Source organism: Oncorhynchus keta, chromosome 18, assembly GCF_023373465.1.
Source record: "Oncorhynchus keta strain PuntledgeMale-10-30-2019 chromosome 18, Oket_V2, whole genome shotgun sequence".
NCBI classification, from domain to species: Eukaryota; Metazoa; Chordata; class Actinopteri; order Salmoniformes; family Salmonidae; genus Oncorhynchus; species Oncorhynchus keta.
Genome location: NC_068438.1, coordinates 24,486,608 through 24,507,656, shown reverse-complemented (window position 1 = coordinate 24,507,656; position 21,049 = coordinate 24,486,608). Strand labels below are relative to the sequence as shown.

The 21,049-nt window shown below is 43.6% G+C and overlaps 2 protein-coding genes across 7 annotated transcripts; one reads left to right on the top strand and one right to left on the bottom strand.

Moving 5' to 3' along the window:
- The first annotated feature begins 710 nt into the window (after positions 1 to 710).
- LOC118397489 (beta-secretase 2-like) lies at positions 711 to 11,532 on the top strand. Of its 2 annotated transcripts, none has more exons than XM_035792274.2 (9): positions 711 to 1,276; positions 5,900 to 5,988; positions 6,245 to 6,458; positions 7,061 to 7,192; positions 7,735 to 7,869; positions 8,249 to 8,350; positions 8,627 to 8,776; positions 8,916 to 9,084; positions 9,202 to 11,532. In XM_035792274.2, exons 1-9 carry the CDS (start codon positions 986 to 988, stop codon positions 9,444 to 9,446), a joined length of 1,527 nt encoding a protein of 508 aa, XP_035648167.2. In that variant the 5' UTR covers positions 711 to 985; the 3' UTR covers positions 9,447 to 11,532. The 2 variants fall into 2 exon arrangements, with proteins under 2 accessions (XP_035648167.2, XP_035648168.2); XM_035792275.2 differs by lacking the exon at positions 711 to 1,276 and adding an exon at positions 3,919 to 5,759.
- A 394-nt stretch (positions 11,533 to 11,926) lies between these two features.
- LOC118397488 (serine-protein kinase ATM-like) lies at positions 11,927 to 20,982 on the bottom strand. 5 transcript variants are annotated; one of them, XR_004828425.2, is made up of 9 exons: positions 20,699 to 20,982; positions 19,762 to 19,973; positions 18,548 to 19,542; positions 18,283 to 18,384; positions 16,852 to 16,965; positions 16,244 to 16,761; positions 13,157 to 13,262; positions 12,483 to 12,612; positions 11,927 to 12,305 (listed from the first exon to the last, which is right to left on the bottom strand). XR_004828425.2 is itself a non-coding variant. In XM_035792273.2 (2 exons), the coding sequence occupies exons 1-2, from the start codon at positions 12,675 to 12,677 to the stop codon at positions 12,222 to 12,224; spliced, it is 279 nt and encodes a 92-aa protein (XP_035648166.1). In that variant the 5' UTR covers positions 12,678 to 12,967; the 3' UTR covers positions 11,927 to 12,221. The 5 variants fall into 5 exon arrangements, 1 of the variants encoding a protein (XP_035648166.1); XR_004828423.2 differs by having other exon boundaries at positions 18,283 to 18,740; positions 19,063 to 19,542; XR_004828424.2 differs by having other exon boundaries at positions 18,283 to 18,715; positions 19,063 to 19,542.
- Between the last annotated feature and the right edge of the window lie 67 nt (positions 20,983 to 21,049).

The following is a 21,049-nucleotide window of genomic DNA, read 5'->3' as shown; positions in this document are numbered from 1 at the left end:
CCTGTAATCTGACTTCCACTTTTGGACATTAATAACAAGGTGACACTATCTTAACTTCTCCTCCACATTGACTAGATTGGTTGAACAGTGCAGAAGAGACCCTCCCCTGGACAGTTTTTCTTCTTCTCCTCAAGACCAGTATGTAGGGGATCTAGTTTTAGGCAATTATTTTATGCCTACTATGTTAAGTTAGTGTGGGAGTGATCTGAGTAGGGAGGGGGAAACTGAATAATAGCTGTTATTGGCAGAGTTTGGGAATTTTCTTTGTTTATTGGTCTATTAACTAATTTACTGTATGGTGATATCACTCCATCCCACCAAAACAGGCAGAAATTTCAGCCGGTCTTTTCAAACAGCTCTTACACTAAAACAGCATTATCATCAGGTTCACAATTTTACAGTATTATTCCAAAGTCATAGTGTGGAAGTATATACAAAACACAGGGAAATCACGTTGACAATGATAGAGGCCTCTAGTGTCCAAAAGTACATTTTATCATGGGCAGCGCCATTGAGGGCTTCCACCATGTTAAAGTAGTCCTAGTAGTCAACTGGGTGGGGATTGCTATGGGTTGTAGCCTCATTGACGCTGCCCATGCTGTCACATACGCTTAAAAAGACACAGATATAAGTCCTCTAACTATCTCTATGGTGCGCCCATAGGCGCCCTCCAAGCAAATCTTCCCTGACCAAAAAAATAAAAGTGGTGGCACTTCGTCACATCCGTGATATGGAATTCAGGAAGTCATCCATCCAAAATAATAAATAAGGCAAATAACTTTTGGAGAGAGTAGTAAACTTCTGAAAGCGTCTGAATTTGAAAGCCGAGGTCGTTTCTTATGTTTCTTCAGCGTCGTCGTCTGAACATCACGTTCAACATGATTACCTCACTAGAGGTCTAATGATGGCCAAGCTGAAAACTAAGGAGCAAACTTTGAACAAGGAGCTGGACATTTTCCGAGGTTTGACTTGAATAATATTTGCCATGGCTTACCATAACGGTTCGATCCCCATTAGAGCATTATTTATCATGCTCTGTTTTGGAATGGCAAAATCTCTCTATACCATTCCACTTAAAATATTTACAGGTAAGTTTAACTCTTCTTTGGATTTGGATTTAACTCCTCTGAAACTAATACAAGCCTCAGAAAATGGACTGTCCCTGGCATCTGATCCAGCTGGAATAGTGAACTTTTTGGACATGGTCAATAACTTACAAGGCGATTCTGGCAGAGGTTACTACATGGAGATGACACTGGGTACCCCTGGTCAAAAGGTAAAACAAATATGACCTATTGTTTTAAAGCTTTCAATGTGGAATACATTTCTTGACCTCTTTAGTCCAAATGTAATCGAATGAAGTAGACATTTATTTATATATATATATATATGTGTGTGTGTGTGTGTGTGTGTGTGTGTGTGTGTGTGTGTGTGTGTGTGTGTGTGTGTATGCAAAACAGCTGCTTTTTTCATAACAGATTGAACAGGTGAAAGCTATGATGCCTTATTGATGTCACTTTTTAAAAATCCACTTCCATCAGTGTAGATGAAGAGGAGATAGGTTAAAGAATCATTTTTAAGCCTTGAGACAATTCAAGCATGGATTGTGTATGTGTGCCATTCAGAGGATGAATGGGCAAGACAAAAGATTTAAGTGCTTTTGAACGGGGAATGGTAGTAGGTGCCATGCGCACTTTTTGTGTCAAGAACTGCAACGCTGCTGGGTTTTTCATGCTCAACAGTTTCCCGTGTGTATCAAGAATGGTCCACCACCCAAAGGATATCCAGCCAACATGATACAACTGTTGGAAGGATTGGAGTCAACATAGGCCAGCATCCCTGTGGAATGCTTTTAACACCTTGTGGAGGTGTTATGGAGGCTGTTCAGAGGGCAAAAGGGGGGATGCAACTCAATATTAGGAAGGTGCTTGACTTTGACTGAACTGTGTTCCAGTACTCATTTTGGGTGCTGGTATTGTTTATATTTAGGTGCAGGACCTCCACAATACTTTTGAGCTAATATTCTATAAGAGGAATAGGAGCTCAAGCAGTAGAAAATTTGAGGTGCCAGTACTCTGCTTCTCTGAGCTCCAGTCAAGCACTGGAAGGTGTTCCTAATGTTTGGTATTCTCAGTGTGTGTGTGTGTGTGTGTGTGTGTGTGTGTGTGTGTGTGTGTGTGTGTGTGTGTGTGTGTGTGTGTGTGTGTGTGTGTGTGTGTGTGTGTGTGTTGTTAATACACTGTAATAGAGCCTACAAATTCAACTACATAATGCAATACATGTTCACATTTAGGCCATGATATTTAGTAGGCTAACTTATGACCAAGCCTGTCTGTCTGCAAATAGTTTTTCTAGCCAGCATGTGATCTGGAGAGAGGGTGTGGGGAGGCTGTTAGCCCCTGGGGCACGGGCGGGCGGGCAGGAGGGGGTGACGGCGAGAGTGAGACTGCAGCCAGCTCTGAGCCCAGGGCCTAGTTCTGCCATGTAAGCCCCCACGCACATGAGCTCACATGATGCTGCTAGACCCGAGCCTCTGCTTGGGCTCCACTGGCCAGGCAGCTGACCAGGATTATGAGGCACAAAGGCTCAGGGAGAAAGCTGAAATCTGCTCAAACTCCACCAATGGATCTGGAGGAATGTGGCCCACGGTTTCTGTTCTTTTGTTCTAGGTTTCATATAAATATCTCCCTCTCCATCACCATCTATTTCCCCCTGTCCTCATTTATGCCTGGTTTTGCCATTTGGTCCTAATTGCATGCAGTTTTAGGTACCCACACTTCTCAGTCTTTGGAATGTTTACAATATGTTAGTATGTTATTGATAAAGCCAGTGTGTTCTTAGCTGGAACACTTTTTATTGTTGGACCAAGAGTTGGGTGTTGGCAAGATACCATGGCTATGGCACAGCCAGACTCTGGTTCCCACAATCTTATCAAGCATATTTCTGCCTTGTCATTTCCTTGTGCTTATTAGTGGAATAATCACACTAAAGGAATCTGACCTCACTAAAATGAACCTGGCTAAGTAGCACTTCTGACTATAATCAGATGAGAGGTTGGGAGGGGAGAGAAGAGGTAGGGAGGGAAGAGAGGGGGGAGAACAAGGGGAGGGGGGCACAATAACACCAATCCTCAAACAGTTCTATCTATGATATAATTAAAGGCCTGGTGTTAAACAAGGCGTTATTCAGATGAACCACTAATTGCCACATCTGTTAGCCCCGTCACAGCTAAGCCGAGGTGTCGGCTGGAGTGCCTCACATCTGCTAATTGGTACAAACAGGTAGCAGATGCACATCCCCGCCACAGAGCCTCTGCTAATTAGCCAGGCAAGGCTCAACCACAGGCGACCAAGCCGCTATGCTGGCACAGGGATGGGGAAGAGAAGGGATTTGCCTGGTGGTTCCGCCCAGCCAAGCTAGGGGAGTACGGAAGAAGATTGAGAGGGTTGGAGGTACAAGGAAATGCCCCTAGTTTTCCGCAACAGGCTGCGTCAGGATGGTCTTTCTGGTTTGGGCCCAGCGTGAGTGGCGTGCTGCCATCTGTGTGGTGGCAGTAGGGTTTCAGATGGCAAAGCCATAGTGGTGGGACTTCGGCCAGTCCAACTAATAGGGACGCAACAGAGCTTTGAGGAAGTACAGTGCCTTCAGAAAGTATTCATATCCCTTGTCTTTTTACACATTTTGTTGTTACAACCTGAATATAAAATTGATTAAATTGAGATTTTGTATCACTGGCCTACACACAATACCCCATAATGTCAAAGTGGAATTATGTTTTTAGAAATGTTTACTAATTAATTTAAAATGAAAAGCTTAAATGTCTTGAGTCAATAAGCATTCAACCCCTTTTGTTATGGCAAGCCTAAATAAGTTCAGGAGTAAAAATGTGCTTAAGTGGCATGGACTGTGTGTGCAATAATAGTGTTTAACATGATTTTTGAATTACTACCTCATCTCTGTACCCCACACATACAGATAATTTTAAGGTCCCTCAGTCGAGCAGTGAATTTCAGACACAAAGATCAGGGAGGTTTTCCAAAGCCTCGCAAAGAAGAGCACATATTGGTAGATTGTTTTTTTAAAAACCTGACATTAAATATCTCTTTGAGCAGGGTGAAGTTATTAATTACACTTTTGATGGTGTATCAATACAGCCAGTCACTACAAAGATACAGGCATCCTTCCTAAATCAGTTGCCGGAGAGGAAGGAAACCGCTCAGGGATTTCAGTGAGGCCAATGGTGACTTTAAAACTGTTAGAGTTTGTAATTGCTGTGATAGGAGAGAACTGAAGATGGATCAACAACATTGGATTTACTCCACAATACTAACCTAAATGACAGAGTGGAAAGGAAGCCTGTACAGAATATGCATCCTGTTTACAATAAGGCACTAACTTAAAACCGCCAAAAATGTGGCAAAGAAATTAACTTTATATCCTGAAATCAAAGTGTTTGGTGCAAATTCAACACATCACTGAGTACCACTCTTCATATTTCTAAGCATGGTGGTGGCTGTATCATGTTATGGGTAGGCTTTTCCTCGCAAGGACTAGGGAGTTTATTATTTTTTTTATACATAAAAAGAAATGGAATGGAGCTAAGCACAGGCAAAATCCTAGAGGAGAACCTGGTTCAGTCTGCTTTCCTGAGAGACAAATTCACCTTTCAGCAGGACAATAACATAAAATATAAGGCATGCCATTGCCAAATATACAATGGAGTTAAGTAATAACCTAGTTACATTTTTGACAGAGCTTGAAGAATTTTAAAAACAATAATGTGCAAATATTGTACAATCCAGGTGTCCAAAGCTCTTAGAGACTTACCCAGAAATGCTCACAGCTGTAATCGCTACCAAATGGTAGCAATATATTGACTCAGGGGTGTGAATACTTATGTAAATTAATAATTTGTATTTAATTTTCAATACATTTGCAAAAAAGTCTAAACATGTTTTCACTTTGTCATTATTGGGTGTTGTGTGTAGATCCTGCTAGGGTTTTTGTATAGCCTATATTGTGAGGGATAGCTAAGCCTATTTACTCCGTTTTGTCGGTCATCAATGGTTCCTGCTTAACTGGGTTTGTTTTCTTCTCAGAACCGGGTCGACAACAAGAATGCAGAATACTCGAGCAGCCTATTTATTGAGAGCAGAATGCTACATTTGTTTTGTCTGGGTGTCAAGTAAGGTCTTCACTGTAAAATTTCTGAATGAGTTACTTCTTATTCTTAGCTTTGACGAAGCCCATGCTTTAGTTGGATGGAAACAAATATCCCGAAAATCACATTTTCCTCAGGCTGCTTTAGGGAAGACGCAGGAAGTGTAATGTCACACCAGCAGACCGCTTTCCTGTGTGTTCCCTTTATGTTGCCTCTCCTCCATCAATCCAAAGTGCTTTAAAGGCTAGTTAAGCAGCCTAACACATTTAAATGGTAAATAAACTCCTTTGTTGCGAGCGGAGCACAGCCTCTTTAATGATGAGGAATGTTCAGTAATGACCCTTCTGTGCGTCACCGATGTGACAGAAGTTGGTTATCTCATTAGTTCCCCTAGTTGAATTTATGCCTGAGACGACAAGATCTCAACTGCTGCTTTGCTAGCTCATGTTCCGCTCCTGCTCGCACACCGCTGACAAATACCAGGATGGAGAGAGTTTTAGACTATGGAGCAATGGGCGGGAGTAACGTGGGCATGTTTTTTCAAAAGATACCAGACCAGAGAGCTTTTTTTTCCAAATCTTCAGACGTCAGAAGCATAGTAAATAACCTGCCCTGTTCAAATCACGATCGCTGACTGAGTCAGTTTGTGTGTTTATGGTGTCTTAAAGAGGGGTGCGGAGGAGTAATGCAGATGGTTGAATGACTGATAAAGTACTCACTACTCTTTTGTTTTTCCAGCTGAATATCCTGGTTGATACGGGAAGCAGTAACTTTGCAGTGGCTGCAGCAGCACATCCCTTTATCACACACTTCTTCAACACAGCACTGTGAGTCAGGCTCGCATATTTGCTCCGTGGAAACTCTTTCTATTGGGTCAATGAGAAGGCTATGCATTACATTTGGTGGCCTCATAATATTAGAAAATGCCTTAATTAAATAATCAGTGTTTCACATCAATCTCATAAAACATGATCAGATTGTAGTATAAATTATGTTTGTTTATAATTGTCTCAGGCATTCATTTGATAAGATTTCCTTTGTCTAAGAGTGCTGCTTAATCTCCCCGACTGTCCCTCTGTTCAGCTCCAGTACGTACAAGTCCACTGGCAGGGGCGTGGCCGTCAAGTACACCCAGGGCAACTGGGAGGGCGAGCTGGGCACCGACCGCGTCCTCATACCCAGCATCGCTGGCACCCTCACCATCAACATCGCCACCATCTTTTCCTCCGACGGATTCTTCCTCCCAGGGGTCAACTGGCAGGGCATCCTGGGTCTGGCCTACCCCCTGCTGGCTCGGGTAAATGGGGAGGGGGGGTGGGGTCCTCATGCCCTCTGAGACTCTGGATATGAAGGATATCGCCATGTCTGTTTGATTTGGCACAGTGGTGTCTGTAAGCGTGGTGGGGCGTGAAGAGCTGCTGAATGTTATCAAAGATCAAATTAACTCAACCGGAGAAGGTTCACACACATGATACTGTTCAGAATGGAACTGTGATCTCATCATCACACAGAACCATGGGGCGTAATGTTGGTTAGGCTATTCTGAGCTTACACAATGTATGCCTTATGCAGATTTTGAGGTCAACTATTTTAAATCATTGACATACAGTGACCACTCTGTACTGTGGATCTCAGCTTTGTTCAGGTTCAGATGATTTTCAGAATGTTTGTCATGCATCACATGCATATATCTGGCCCTTGACTTCAAATGGTATATATATCAAGGTATAGAGGGGGGGGGGGATCCTGTTTAGTCAGGGTGATAACTGATAAGACTTTCTCCTGTCATTCTCTGTGCTTACAGCTTCACTATTGACCAATAGGACCGCCAATACGTTACACTATTTTACACTAAGTTAATGACCAGAGCGTTTTGTGTTTATGTCTCCTGTTTCCCAGCCTGACTCCTCGGTGGAGCCTTTCTTTAACTCCGTGGTACGACAGACAGACATCCCAGATGTGTTCTCCCTACAGATGTGCGGAGCTGGGTTGTCAGCCAGCACCACTGCCGACCCCACGGGGGGAAGTCTTGTGAGTAGTCAGGAGGAGAAAGCTAAAGGTTATGAATGGGAGGAGTGAATGGTGGGGTGGGGGGGACTTCCTTACAAAGGCTGGTTGTTGTACTGTCAAAGAAGATGATTATTGAGGCTGTTCATCTCACACACGCTAGGCAATTGCTTGGCGTAATATTTCTCCCGACGCCCAGACCAGATAAACATTTCAAGGGTGGATTAGACTGAGCGGCATGGTGCTTCTTAGAAGCATTATAGCTAGCAAGTCTCTGCGCCTCTCAATGCGTTGCCCCATTGGACACCCAATCTAGTTAGCGAGTGGCTAATTAAGCTAAGATAGCCCCTTGCCGAGTGCAGGTCTGTTGGTGTTTTAAGAGCAGTCGCGGTTGAGCCGACCACGTGAGTGAGCGCAGCAGATGGGAGAGATAGTGGGGTGTAATCAGTGTCTGCAATGCAATGCCAAACATTGCTAAGGCATGCCATTGTAGTTGTATTACAGTATTCAGGCTATCATTGTATTCATTAATTTGTCAAGTGAATGAAAACCCTGTTTTGTTTCAGGTCATGGGAGGGGTTGAACCAACATTGTATTTGGGGTCCATGTGGTACACCCCAATAAAGGAAGAGTGGTACTATCAGGTGGAAGTATTGAAGCTGGAGGTTGGGGATCAGAATCTAAATCTGGACTGCAAAGAGGTATGAGACAAACTGTCCACTGTTGTTTTCTGAATTGCCCTTTCCTGGTCTAAATGGTTTGCAAAGTATTTCAAATCTGCACAACACGTCAGGTTTGAGGAACAAAGCCTAACCGTGGCCATAAGACTAAGGCTGTTTCTAGTGAGCATTCTTTCTGGATGAGCCTGGAGTGCAGGTCTGGAAAGAGGATATAAAGCAACAGTTAATAAAGCATGCCTGAGCTGAGACACAAGAATGTGGTAAACCTGTTTCTGAAGCCTTCCAGGAACCAATGTGGACATTTCAGCTTTTTGTTTGATCAAGGTCTTCTGAAATGAAATATGCAACTTTCTTTATACATCTTCCTCTCTCTCTCTTTCATTCTCTCTCCTTCTCTCAGTACAACAAGGATAAAGCCATAGTGGACAGTGGAACCACTCTTCTGCGGCTGCCTGTGAATGTGTTCAGTGCTGTGGTTGAGGCCATCTCAAGAACATCTCTGGTATGTCAGCCGCTGTGCCCATGATCAAATGACAAAGAACTTCTAGGATAACCTGGTTGTCTGAGGACACTTCAGTAACTGTGTAGACTGAGGACACTGCAACTTATTTCCTTTCTATACCATGGCTTATATTTGTCCACCCCTATATGGCAACTTTGTTCTGGTCTACGGATCTGAGAGAAAATGAGTGGTTATCTATGTAAAGTACACCTTTTTCTTACAACTCAGAGTAATTTTATTGGAGTCTTAATCCATCGCTGTCTTTCTATGGTCCAGATCCAGGACTTCACCTCAGGGTTCTGGGGTGGCACTAAACTGGCCTGCTGGTTGAAGGGGGAGACACCGTGGAGGTTCTTCCCCAAACTGTCCATCTACCTGAGAGGCACCAACACCAGCCAGTCCTTCAAAATCTCCATCCTCCCTCAGGTGACACAACAAACGTCCCCCATGTTGCCTCTGTGTTTGTTGTTTGCTTACTCTAACCAACATCAGCCATCTTGTTATGAGCTTTAGATCTGTTTGCCGACAGCTCTTTTATTGACATTAGTGTGGCTGCTCCCTACAGCTGTATATCCAGCCAATCACAGATGTGGACGGTACGCTGGACTGCTTCCGCTTCGGCATCTCGTCGTCAGCCAACGGCCTGGTGATAGGAGCAACCGTCATGGAGGGCTTCTACGTCGTTTTCGACCGGGCAGAGAAGAGAGTGGGCTTCGCTGTCAGCAGATGTGCAGGTGAGTGCTGGAGACATTATTATTGGGTCTTTAGATGCGCCTGGTCAAGTGCTCTTTGTATACACTTCTTACATTCCACAGTACCTTAGCTATTATAACCCTGGTTCCTCTCTGCAGTGAACGGTGGGATAGCCGTGTCAGAGATCTCTGGGCCCTTCTCATCTGCAGACGTGGCATCTGACTGTGCTGCTGGAGGGCTGCTGAAGGAGCCCCTTCTCTGGGTCATCTCCTACGCCCTGGTGGCCGTCTGTGTCGTGGTGCTCCTCATCCTGCTCCTCCTCCTCGTCCTGCCCTGTCGTCACCGAGACCGGTCCGGCGAGATCACTGATGAGTCCTCGCTGGTCCGCCACCGCATCAAATGACTGAGGCGGGCCTCGGGTAGGACGACGATGGCCACCGGGAGTTCCAATTCTACTGAGGCAGGGAGAGGGGAGGGGTTGGGGCTGCAGTGACCAATAGGACTGTTCTCTGGACACATCATGGAGACTGTAGTTTGACCAGAGAATGCTTTTCTTAGTTTAGATGTTACCAGTTTTTTTGCACTCCAGTTTCACAGCAACCTCTGATTTAATTTAGACACATTATTAGACTGGTTGGGTAGCAGAAAGGAATGCTATCTATGCCAGCCCAGTCTCTTCTTGCACATATTTCCTGCTGATTCCCCACTGCCTACAACATGGTAGTGAAGTGCACTGCTCTCACCTGAGACAAGGTCCTAAGATCTCTTAAACAGCCATGTTTCTTTTTACTTCTCAGAAGCCTCAACTCAAAATAGCATATTGTAAATTACTCAAGTTTGTTGAATGTTCCCCATAGGTATCATTACCATTCTTTCATTACAATTTTGTTCTTTGCTGTGTGATGAAAGTTTTGTAGGAAATGTCCTTTGTCAAGCTGTTTTATTAAGAGTTGGAGTTGACTAAATGTTTTTATTCAAAGTACAACCAGGAGGTCAGACAATAGAAGATGATACACATAGGTTGATATACGTCCCTTGTCGTTTACAATGCTATCAAGTCACAGCCATCTCATATGGGAACTAGCATGGGTTTGCGACATTCTGTTTAACTGTAAAAAGTTATCAAAAGTGTCAAATTATGAATATCACTCCATCTGTATGAGTGAGAATGAAGCAATCCGTGTTAATAGGATTTTGTAATGACATTGTGTAGTTGATATTTAAGTCAAAATGAATGATTGTATAATATTTCAAAACCTCACCATTAGTAGACATACAGAAACCTGATTTGTAAGGCCACATTTATATTGGAGTATTTCTATGTTAAATAATATTTTCTACATTTTATGTTACCCATGATTTCAATAGGGGAAATGCATTGGCCAAAAAAAAGTATTGTACTGTATTTTCAAAAAGTTAAATATTTTTTTGCAAAGGTGTTTGAAACAAAATCAGGTGCAGTTTTAATTTAAACTCACGATTGTTTAAATGTATCAGTGCCAAAATTGTGATTGTATATAATTAAATTGATCAGATTAAAGTAAAGGCTCTCATTACAACGTGATAAAACGCCCGGCCTGTATTCCAACCTGGATAAAAGAAATTCACCATTCACTTGAATATTATGAATAAAGAGTTACACTAGTAGAGAGCACCATGGTGCAGGTTCTGTTTCTCTACTCTTGCATTCAAGAGCAACTACCAAGACCACTCTTCAAGCATAGGGGAGACAGTACAGTATGCAGAAGACAGTGAGGAACTTACTGGATTAGTGGTAATTTTGTCTTAAGGAAATCTTATTATAGATATGACATTTTACAATTCTTAGAAGTCAATGAAACAAAACAATTTATTCATTCTTAATATCCACGGTGTAGGAAATAAGACACAGAAAACATTCAAAACTGCATAGGCACATTCTATAGGTAAGAAAATATAAATAAAAACACTTACTTGCAAGTCCTCCTGTTGAGGTGAGTCCATTCATTCAACACTACACTGAACAAACAGGTGTCAGGTCTGTATGAGTGGTGGTGGAACCATCCATATTTCGTGTGGAACCGTCCATATTTAAATACCTCAGATTGACTCGAGGGAGTAGGCTCTCAATTTCTCTCGTACAACAGCCAATTATCTTTATCTAACATCAGCTATTTATTATCCTATGATACAATGAACCTATACTAGAATCAAATAGATTATATATCAGACATTTGATTAAAATAATTCTGAGCAACACAAGAAAACTACTCATATAAACGTTGCATCAGAAACCTAATAATTGATTACAGTCTGGTTGAGAGAATGCTTAGACCGTGCAAAGCTATAAAGGCAAAGGGTGGCTACTTTGAAGAATCTCAAATATTTTGATTTGTTTAACACTTTTGGTTGCTATATTATTCCATATGTGTTATTTCATAATTTTGATGTCTTCACTATTATTCTACAATGTAGAAAATAGTACAAATAAAGAGAAACCATTGAATGAGTAGGCGTGTCCAAACATTTGACTGGTACTGTACATCAGAGGAATAGCGAAATGTTTAAGAAAATATTTGTTGTAGGTATAGTAATGATTGTTGTGGAGAGCAGAGTAGGGGTGGCAAGTATACCATGTGACATGGTGTATACATACATTACAGTGCAAATTCTATGCAAAATGGCTGCAAAACATCCTATTGCATAACAAAAATCCAATTATGTCAAGTGATTGATTAGTGAGGGAACCACAGATGATCAAACCCATTCTCTACCTTGATCTCCATCGTAGGAATGACGACATCTTATAGGTTCTTTATCGGCATGATGGGCAGGTCAAAGGGGAGGGCTTATACAGAGGAACACAAGGGACGGTAACTTCATACACCAGTAAATGCCCAAAAGTCATTTGGAAAGTGGTTGTGTTTTATTTGATTTAACTCTTATTTTACCACATAAGTTGACTGAGAACACATAATTTACAGCAACGACCTGGGGAATAGTTAAATGGGAAAGGAGTGGGGATGAATGAGCCAATTGGAAGCAGGGGATGATTAGGTGGCCATGAGGGTATGAGAACCAGATTGGGAATTTCGCCAGGACACCAGGGTTAACACCCCTACTCTTACATTCCATGGGATCTTTTAGTGACCACAGAGAGTCAGGAAAACCAGCACACTACACAGGCTAATGTCTCCAATCACTGCCCTGGGATCCTCTCGTAGGCATTGATCGTCTCAGCTGCCTTCTGACACACCGCCAGCAGGATCCTCTGGATGGAGATCTAGAATCACAACACAAGCTGATCACAGAATCCGGATTCCTTTCCAGATTAAATGTTTTTTTTTAAACTGGGCCCAGGAAACCACTCAATTTTGTAAAGCCAAATTCTGTTCCATTGTGTTATAATAACATTCTACAGCAATTGCAACACAATTATGAGACAAGGACAGCATTTTACCAGTGTCCTGGATAAAATGGCCACCAGGGACGACTGGTGACTGGCACTGTGACATTTGCTGAAGTAGTCCAGTGTGGCTTTGATAACATTGGAGCTGAAAGAGGGTGGGATTGGGGCTGGGTCCAGTTCCCTAGAGAGAACATGGAACATATCATCACAGACAATGAAAGGTTGTGAATGCAAGTACAAGACCATGGTGCTTGCCTACGGAGCTGTGAGGGGAACGGCACCTCAGTACCTCCAGGCTCTGATCAGGCCCTACACCCAAACAAGGGCACTGCGTTCATCCACCTCTGGCCTGCTCGCCTCCCTACCACTGAGGAAGTACAGTCCCCGCTCAGCCCAGTCAAAACTGTTCGCTGCTCTGGCCCCCCAATGGTGGAACAAACTCCCTCACGACGCCAGGACAGCGGAGTCAATCACCACCTTCCGGAGACACCTGAAACCCCACCTCTTCAAGGAATACCTAGGATAGGGTAAGTAATCCTTCTCACCCCCCTTAAAAAGATTTAGATGCACTATTGTAAAGTGGCTGTTCCACTGGATGTCTTAAGGTGTATGCACCAATTTGTAAGTCGCTCTGGATAAGAGCGTCTGCTAAATGACTTAAATGTAAAATGTAAATGGTTGTGGAGTGTGAAGGAGTGATGTGTAATGAACATTATCCTATGCACCTCCTCAGGTCCCCTCTGCCCTCCTCAGTAGCAGCCCATCATACAGGGTCATCAACAGCTCCACCACAATGTCCGCCAGGTTACTGTGAATCAGGCAGTAGATTTGCTGTGGAAAGTCCAACAGTGATACAGAAAGTTAGGTCTGTCCGAGAGACAGACATTAAGACTGCTTTTACAGCTTCTACTGCAGGTTCACTTGGCTGCTGCTGCTGGTTGTAGTTAGCGCACCCTAAAAGGGTTGGTAGACATGGCACCAGGGTTGGGCCAATTCCATTTCAATTCAGCCAATTCAGGGGATGAAGTGAAAAGGACTGGATCCCAATCCTAGTTTATACAGTGCATTCGGAAAGTATTCAGACCCCATTACTTTTTCCACATTTGGTTACGTTATGGCCTTATTCTAAAACGTATTAGTGTTTTCATCTCATCAATCTACACACAATACCCCGTAATGACAAAGCAACATTTTTGCAAATGTATAAAAAATCTAAAACTGAAATGTGACATTTACATAAGCATTCAGAACCTTTACTCAGTACTTTGTTGAAGCACCTTTGGCAGCAATTACAGCCTCGAGTATTCTTGGGTATGACGCTAAAATCTTGGCACACCTGTATTTGGGCGACAGGTAGCCTAGTGGTTCGAGCGTTGGTGACCGAAAGGTTGCAAGATTGAATCCCCACCTTTCTTTTTCAAGACCTCTGCAATCCGCCCTGGCATGCTTTCAATTAACTTCTGGGCCACATCCTGACTGATGGCAGCCCATTCTTGCATAATCAATGCTTGGAGTTTGTCAGAATTTGTGGGTTTTTTGTTTGTCCACCCGCCTCTTGAGGATGGACCACAAATTCTCAGTGGGATTAAGGTCTGGGGAGTTTCCTGGCCAAAATATCGATGTTTTGTTCCCCGAGCCACTTAGTTATCACTTTTGCCTTATGGCAAGGTGCTCCATCCTGCTGGAAAAGGCATTGTTCGTCACCAAACTGTTCCTGGATGGTTGGGAGAAGTTGGTCTCGGAGAATGTGTTGGTACCATTCTTTATTCATGGCTGTGTTCTTGGGCAAAATTGTGAGTGAGCCCACTCCCTTGGCTGAGAAGCAACTCCACACATGAATGGTCTCTGGGTGCTTTACTGTTGGCATGACACAGGACTGATGGTAACGCTCACCTTGTCTTCTCCAGACAAGCTTTTGTCCAGATGCCCAAAACAATTGTAAAGGGGATTCATCAGAGAAAATGACCTTACCCCCGTCCTCAGCAGTCCAATCCCTGTACCCTTTGCAGAATATCAGTCTGTCCCTGATGTTTTTCCTTTAGAGAAGTGGCTTCTTTGCTGCCCTTCTTGACACCAGGCCATCCTCCAAAAGTCTTCGCCTCACTGTGCGTGCAGATGCACTCACACCTACCTGCTGCCATTCCTGAGCAAGCGCTGTACTGGTGGTGCCCCGATCCCGCAGCTGAATCAACTTTAGGAGACGGTCCTGGCGCATGCTGGACTTTCTTGGGCGCCCTGAAGCCTTTTTCACAACAATTGATCCGCTCTCCTTGAAGTTCTTGATGATCCGATAAATGGTTGATTTAGGTGCAATCTTACTGGCAGCAATATCCTTGCCTGTGAAGCCCTTTTTGTGCAAAGCAATGATGACAGCACGTGTTTCCTTGCAGGTAACTATGGTTGACAGAGGATGAACAATGGTTCCAAGCACCACCCTCTTTTTGAAGCTTCCAATCTGTTATTTGAACTCAATCAGCATGACAGAGTGATCTCCAGCCTTGTCCTCGTCAACACTCACAGCCTTGTCCTCGTCAACACCCGTCAACACACCTGTGTTAACAAGAGAATCATTGACAGGATGTCAGCTGGTCCTTTTGTGGCAGGGCTGAAATGCAGTGGAAATGTTTTTTGGGGATTCAGTTCATTTGCATTGCAAAGCGGGACTTTGCAATTAATTGCAATTCATCTGATCACTCTTCATAACATTCTGGAGTATATGCAAATTGCCATCATACAAACTGAGGCAGCTGACTTTGTGAAACTTTATATTTGCGTCATTCTCAAAACTTTTGGCCACAACTGTACAGCTGAAGCAATCAGTTAGCTGCTCAGGTAGCTGATGTTTAAAGTTAGTGGGGGAAATATAAGTCCCCAGCTTCAGTGATTTTTGCAATTCGTTCCAGTCATTGGCAGCAGAGAACTGGAACGAAAGGCCGGCCAAATGAAGTGTTGGCTTTGGGGATGACCAGTGAGATATACCTGCTGGAGTGCATGCTACGTGTGGGTGTTGTTATTGTGACCAGTGAGCTGAGATAAGGCGGAGCTTTACCTAGCATAGACTTATAGATGACCTGGAGCCAGTGGGTCTGGCGACAAATATGTAGCGAGGGTCAGCTGACTAGAGCATACAGGTTGCAGTGGTGGGTGGTATAAGGGGCTTTGGTGACAAAACAAATGGTACTGTGATAGACTGCATCCAGTTTGCTGAGTAGAGTATTGGAAGCTATTTTGTAAATGACATCGCCGAAGTCGAGGATCGGTAGGATAGTCAGTTTTACAAGGGTATGTTTGGCGGTGTGAGGGAAGGAGGCTTTGTTGCGAAATAGGAAGCCGATTCTAGATTTAATTTTGGATTGGAGATATGAGTCTGGAAGGATAGTTTACAGTCTAGCCAGGCACCTAGGTATTTGTAGTTGTCCTCATATTCTAAATCAGAACCGTGATGCTAGTCGGGCGAGCGGGTGCGGGCAGCGAATGTTTAAAAAGCATGCATTTGGTTTTACTAGCGTTTAAGAGCAGTTGGAGGCCACGGAAGGAGAGTTGGGATGGTGCCAGGTTTCCTCCAGACGTGACAGTTGCCATTCAGCCAGAGTTCAATCTTGGTTTCATCAGACCAAAGAATCTTGTTTCTCATGGTCTGTGAGTCCTTTAGGTATCTTTTAGCAAACTCCAAGTGGGCTGTCATGTGCCTTGTACTGAGGAGTTGCTTCCGTCACTCCAATTCTGTCAGATCAGTAAATTCACTAAAAGTTATTTTATGGTCATACAACTTATGGGCTAAAGTATAATGTAAACTAAGCATGTGCAACTACCTGTAGAAGAGAGTGGGGTGATTGAGCAGGGTGTAGGAGAAGGACTCCAGGGTATAGCCAGGCTAGCCCAGCCCCTCTGCCACCAGGTAATCCAGGTGAGAGCTAACAAACCCCTCCACACTTCTGTAGCCCAGAACTCTGGACTCACTGCCCAGGATCTACATGGGGTGAGGGACAAACCAGGTTAACATTCAGTCTGTCAATATCATAGCATACTGATAGTAGTCAGACAGCGATACTGTATGTAGTGACGGTGGAAAGGCTGAGTTATCCACCTACACTATAAAGTGCTTTCAGTTTAACCTTATGAGACTGTAAATACGTGTAGCCAAATGATTTGCCCTTAGCTCTTTGATGAGTGGCTCCTCTATGTTGTTCTCCTTGTTGGACTGGAAGAGGGCGAAGAGGGACTGTTTCTCACAGACGGGGCTGCAGCACAGCACCACCGACACATTCTTCAGCAGCGTGGCCTTGCGGTTAAATGTCTCGTCATTCAGGTATTCAGGAGAGCTGCTCTTCTGTGACACACACCAGGGAGGGCAGAGGAATAGTGAGATGGACTGGCCATAAAAATGTCTGTCAGAGTAACATGTGAAAGACAGGTTTACCTGGAGCCTCATCCCTTCTTAGGCTTTCAGGTAGACGTTCTCAAAGGCTGTCTGCTGGCATTTCAGAGGAAGCATGTCCGGTGTCCGCTGTCCGGTGTCATCTCCAAGAACAGCCTATGGATGGAAGAGAGCATGCATGGTAGACATGTTAAACATGTAAATATTAACTTTTTAACTTCATAGACATTAGCCTCAGTGATGGCATTAAGGCTGGTGAGAGTGTTCCATTGGTGTAATAGCTGAGGACACCATCACTCCCTTCACTTTCACCATGGAGTCAAAGGGCATCTCGTTGAAACTGAACTGCAGGTACATGCTCTCAATCTCATTCAGGCTATCTTTCGCTTTCACTTGAGTTTGGTCTTGAGTCACAGCACTTTAAGCAGAGGGAAAGATTGGAGGCAGCATGAAATCTATGGAGTGGCGCAGTGGGCTAAGACACTGCAGCTCAGTGAAAAATGCTTCACAGCAGTACCTGGTTCGAATCCTGGCTGCATCACATCCGGCTGTGACTGGGAGTCCCAAAGGGCGGTGCAAAATTGGCCCAACGTTGTCCGGGTTTGGCCGGGGTAGGCCATCATTGTAAATAAGAATTTGTTCTTAACTGACTTGCCAAGTAAAATACTGACTTGCCCAACATTTTTTGGACACCTGCCAGGTTTTCATCAAAACTTTTTATGCGAGTAAAGTACATGACAGAAAGTTTAAAGACTGGCCTGATAGAAATAGCAAATTTCTCAGTAAAAACTTTCCAAATGTTGACAAAAACTAAAAAATATTCTAAACAAGGTGGGATGTTTTTGTGTCAGTAAAATTAATTATGCGAGAAATGGCAGTGGAAACACCTTTATGCACCAGTATTGATATAATAACCATCATATCGTAGTAAACTTGGAGTCATGTGAGTAAATGTTGTGTGGTCCTCCCACTACAACTCAGGAAAGCATGCATTATTAGGCCACAGATTAAATAAATGAATGGTGAGTTTATTTCTCCTTTCCAATAAATATCAAGGGTCATATTCTGGTGACATGATGATCGACGCTTGGCTGCCGTTTGACAAATAAAAATAATCGTGCTCTTATCCATAATAATGTCATCATGTAAGTAGCCTAGAACACTGTATCTGCGAGTAGTTCGCTGGGCACATTCGCAAAACCATCAGTAGTTGAAAATTGAACTTGTATTTTTTATTCAGTATGTGGGAATTTAACCGCAAAAGTTATTTTTATATGCACTTCGTCATCACGCACAGCCTTTTATCTGCAACAAGTCAATTTGATGGAAACATCTCTGGTGGGAAAATGCGAATATTGTTTTTATGCAGATTTGAGAATATTCACATTAAAATATGTCACCAAATTAATGGAAACCTCGCTACTGATAACAATATGGTTAAATTGATCTGTTTTAGGATCCCATTTCCCTCACCTCTCAAGTTCCTTTGCTCCGAGGAGAAACATAAGGCCAGCTCGGGTGTCTTTGAGGGTCAAAGGCACAAGGATTCTGCGAATTAGGTTGTGAGGAAAATCCCTGGGCAAAGAGGAATAAGACACAAACTTGTATTAGGGATGTGTTAAAACAATTACAGACATAAAACATTGTATCAAGGCAAAATAATCCCAATTAGACAACACTAGCAGAGCGGTTAAGCGTGAATAAAAATGAGATATGAGCCCAGTGATAAACTGCCCACTGCAGATGATAGGGTGTGATCTTGAGCTCTCCTCTGCCTCTTCACTCTGTTCGTTCATCAGCAGCCAGCTCATGATGTTCTCCTTGATGCTGGGGGGCCCGACCCCCTCCACGGCCCTGCATGGTCCCACCCAGTGCCCAAGCTTAGGAACAGGACCTTGAGAAGGATCTGGGCCAAACACAGATCAGCAACACTGCACACAGACAGACATTGAAATGGTCATTCAGAGTTAAAAGCACAATGCACTGTAATTTGCAAAGAGTAAATTAGTAAATCAAATGTTGAGGAAGTGACTTTATATGACATGACAGCAGAGGAACCAGCTCCTAGCCAGGCACGATGGAGGGGTACTTAGAGGTCAACACTAATGTCATCTGTAGCTTATATAGGAGCATTGTATTGTTGAGTAGGGGAACACAGAGGATATTGAGATATGAAGAGTTTGACTGCACTAAATATAAGTATATTTGGCAAGTTAATGAGCACTGAACCTTGGTGTGATAGTCTTTTCTCACCATGGTATGATGGTGTGGCTGCAGGTGGTCTCGTAGAACCTCCCAGCCCAGCTCGATGTGTCTGCACTTGCTGGGCGTGCCCTGGGGACTTCCTCTCTGGGTGGCTCTGAGGTGGGCCTGAGTCACATCCAGAATCTGAAGGTTACAATCTTCGCTATAGAGCTAAGAATCAGTCAAACACCCAAAACATGAAGATGAGACCAACAATACCAAAACCATCTTAAAGACAGGTGAACTATGTCAGCACAGCTCAGGTTTTAGCCTGGAAATGGTAAATTAAGTCAAGATGTGAAAATTAAGGATCTTAGATTTATCATCTGATGTCTCCAGTTAGCTCAATAAGGTTCTCCTTCACAGCAATGTGGCGCAACCCTGTGGCATATTTCTCCCGGCTCCCAATCTGGCTGATCTCAGTCACCAGGGCATCATAGAGGTTATAGAGTAGACTCTGCCATTTGGCCCAGTCCTCAGCATAGGCTCCTGGAACAGTGAGGGGTGGCATGGGCAAGAAAATATATCAGATGGGCTGTATCAATCATGATCTAAAATGGCATACTACTTCATCAAGGGTTTCAGTGATGAAAACACTTCACACCTGTCTGTTGTTCTACACAGTTTTTATTGTTTAACATCTAAACAGATTCGTATGACAATGGTGTTTTTTCAGTCTTCAGTCTATTCACAACATTCCAGCCATACCTGTGTCTTGTGTATTTGACCCTTGAGATGATGTACACAGAGCTGCAGGTTGAATAACTCTACTATCTCCTCTTTGAGAGTGCTGCTGCGCCTCATCTGTCTCCATACATAGAGCATAGAGGGCAGGAGCTCCTCACCCAGCCGACACACCCTCATATGGCAGTTCATGGCAGCAGACCAAGTGCTCCACCACTGACAAGTGTCTCTCCTGCCTGGAGAGAGAACAGATCACACACAGTGTAATGGATTAAGTCTCTTGATGGTAGGTCTCACTGTTGACCAGAGGAGGCTGGTGGGAGGAACTATAGGATGATGGGCTCATTGTAATGGCTGGAATGGAAGGCTATGAAACATATGGAAACCAAACCATGTTTGACTCTGTTCCATATATTCCATTCCAGCCATTACAATGATCCCGTCCTCCAATAGCTCTACTGCTGTCGACTCAATTGCTAAGAGTTCAGTTCAGTAGGTTTACACGTTAGACCACTTACACTTAGTCTCTGAGGCGCGTAACTACTGAAAAATGACTGTGGCAACTCCCTTGCATGATACAGGTCACCTTTTGCAGTAATGGAGTTGACTAGGGTGTGTGTTATTGTCATCATACCTTATCAGTGACCGCAACCATGTGATTGCCTTTCCCTTACTCAATAACATTCCAAGCCCCTGGCTCACACAACCTTAATTGACCCCACCATATACATTCCTCCTAGAGATAACCATTAACTTCTGGTGTAGCAAGTATTTCAAATTACAACCCAACACCTGAAAGCAGACTGTGGCCCTCCTCCTTTCCATAGGATACCTGATGTCTAACAATAACATGTTCTGCATTCTCCTCTCTCCCTCAGTACCATGAACAAGGATATTTCATAGTTCTAGTTCAGAATGAAGAACCCATCTGGGTAATAAACTGTGTAGGAAGACATACTACCTGAGGCCTGCATCCCAGGTGAGCTGCTTGGAGCCTTTAGATGCTCTGGTTCCAGAATGTGATGCAGCTCCTCCACTGTGTCAGGAGACCGGAGGAGTTGTCTGAAGCTATAAGCCTCTTTCTGTATACAAGAACATAATGTTTTGTGCAGAGATGCAAAAGCCACCACCAGTAATAACAATCATCAAAACAAACTTCAATGACAAAACGGGTATCAGCTTCTATATGTAACGTCGTGGAAGTAACTTGAAATGAGCTAAAAACTGAAAGTGGACACTCCCCATTGAAACACAATTTCCCATAATGCACACCTTCCAAATATGATGGAAATTCCGGGTTACGTGTGCTCGA

Coding starts and splice junctions, on each gene's coding strand:
- LOC118397489 (XM_035792274.2), top strand. CDS start 986: ATGGCTTACCATAACGGTTCGATCCCCATTAGAGCATTATTTATCATG. Junction 5,989..6,244: donor CACTTCTTCAACACAGCACT/GTGAGTCAGGCT, acceptor CCCTCTGTTCAG/CTCCAGTACGTACAAGTCCA. Junction 6,459..7,060: donor CCTACCCCCTGCTGGCTCGG/GTAAATGGGGAG, acceptor CCTGTTTCCCAG/CCTGACTCCTCGGTGGAGCC.
- LOC118397488 (XM_035792273.2), bottom strand. CDS start 12,677: ATGGTCTTGTACTTGCATTCACAACCTTTCATTGTCTGTGATGATATG. Junction 12,306..12,482: donor CCATTTTATCCAGGACACTG/GTAAAATGCTGT, acceptor TTGTGATTCTAG/ATCTCCATCCAGAGGATCCT.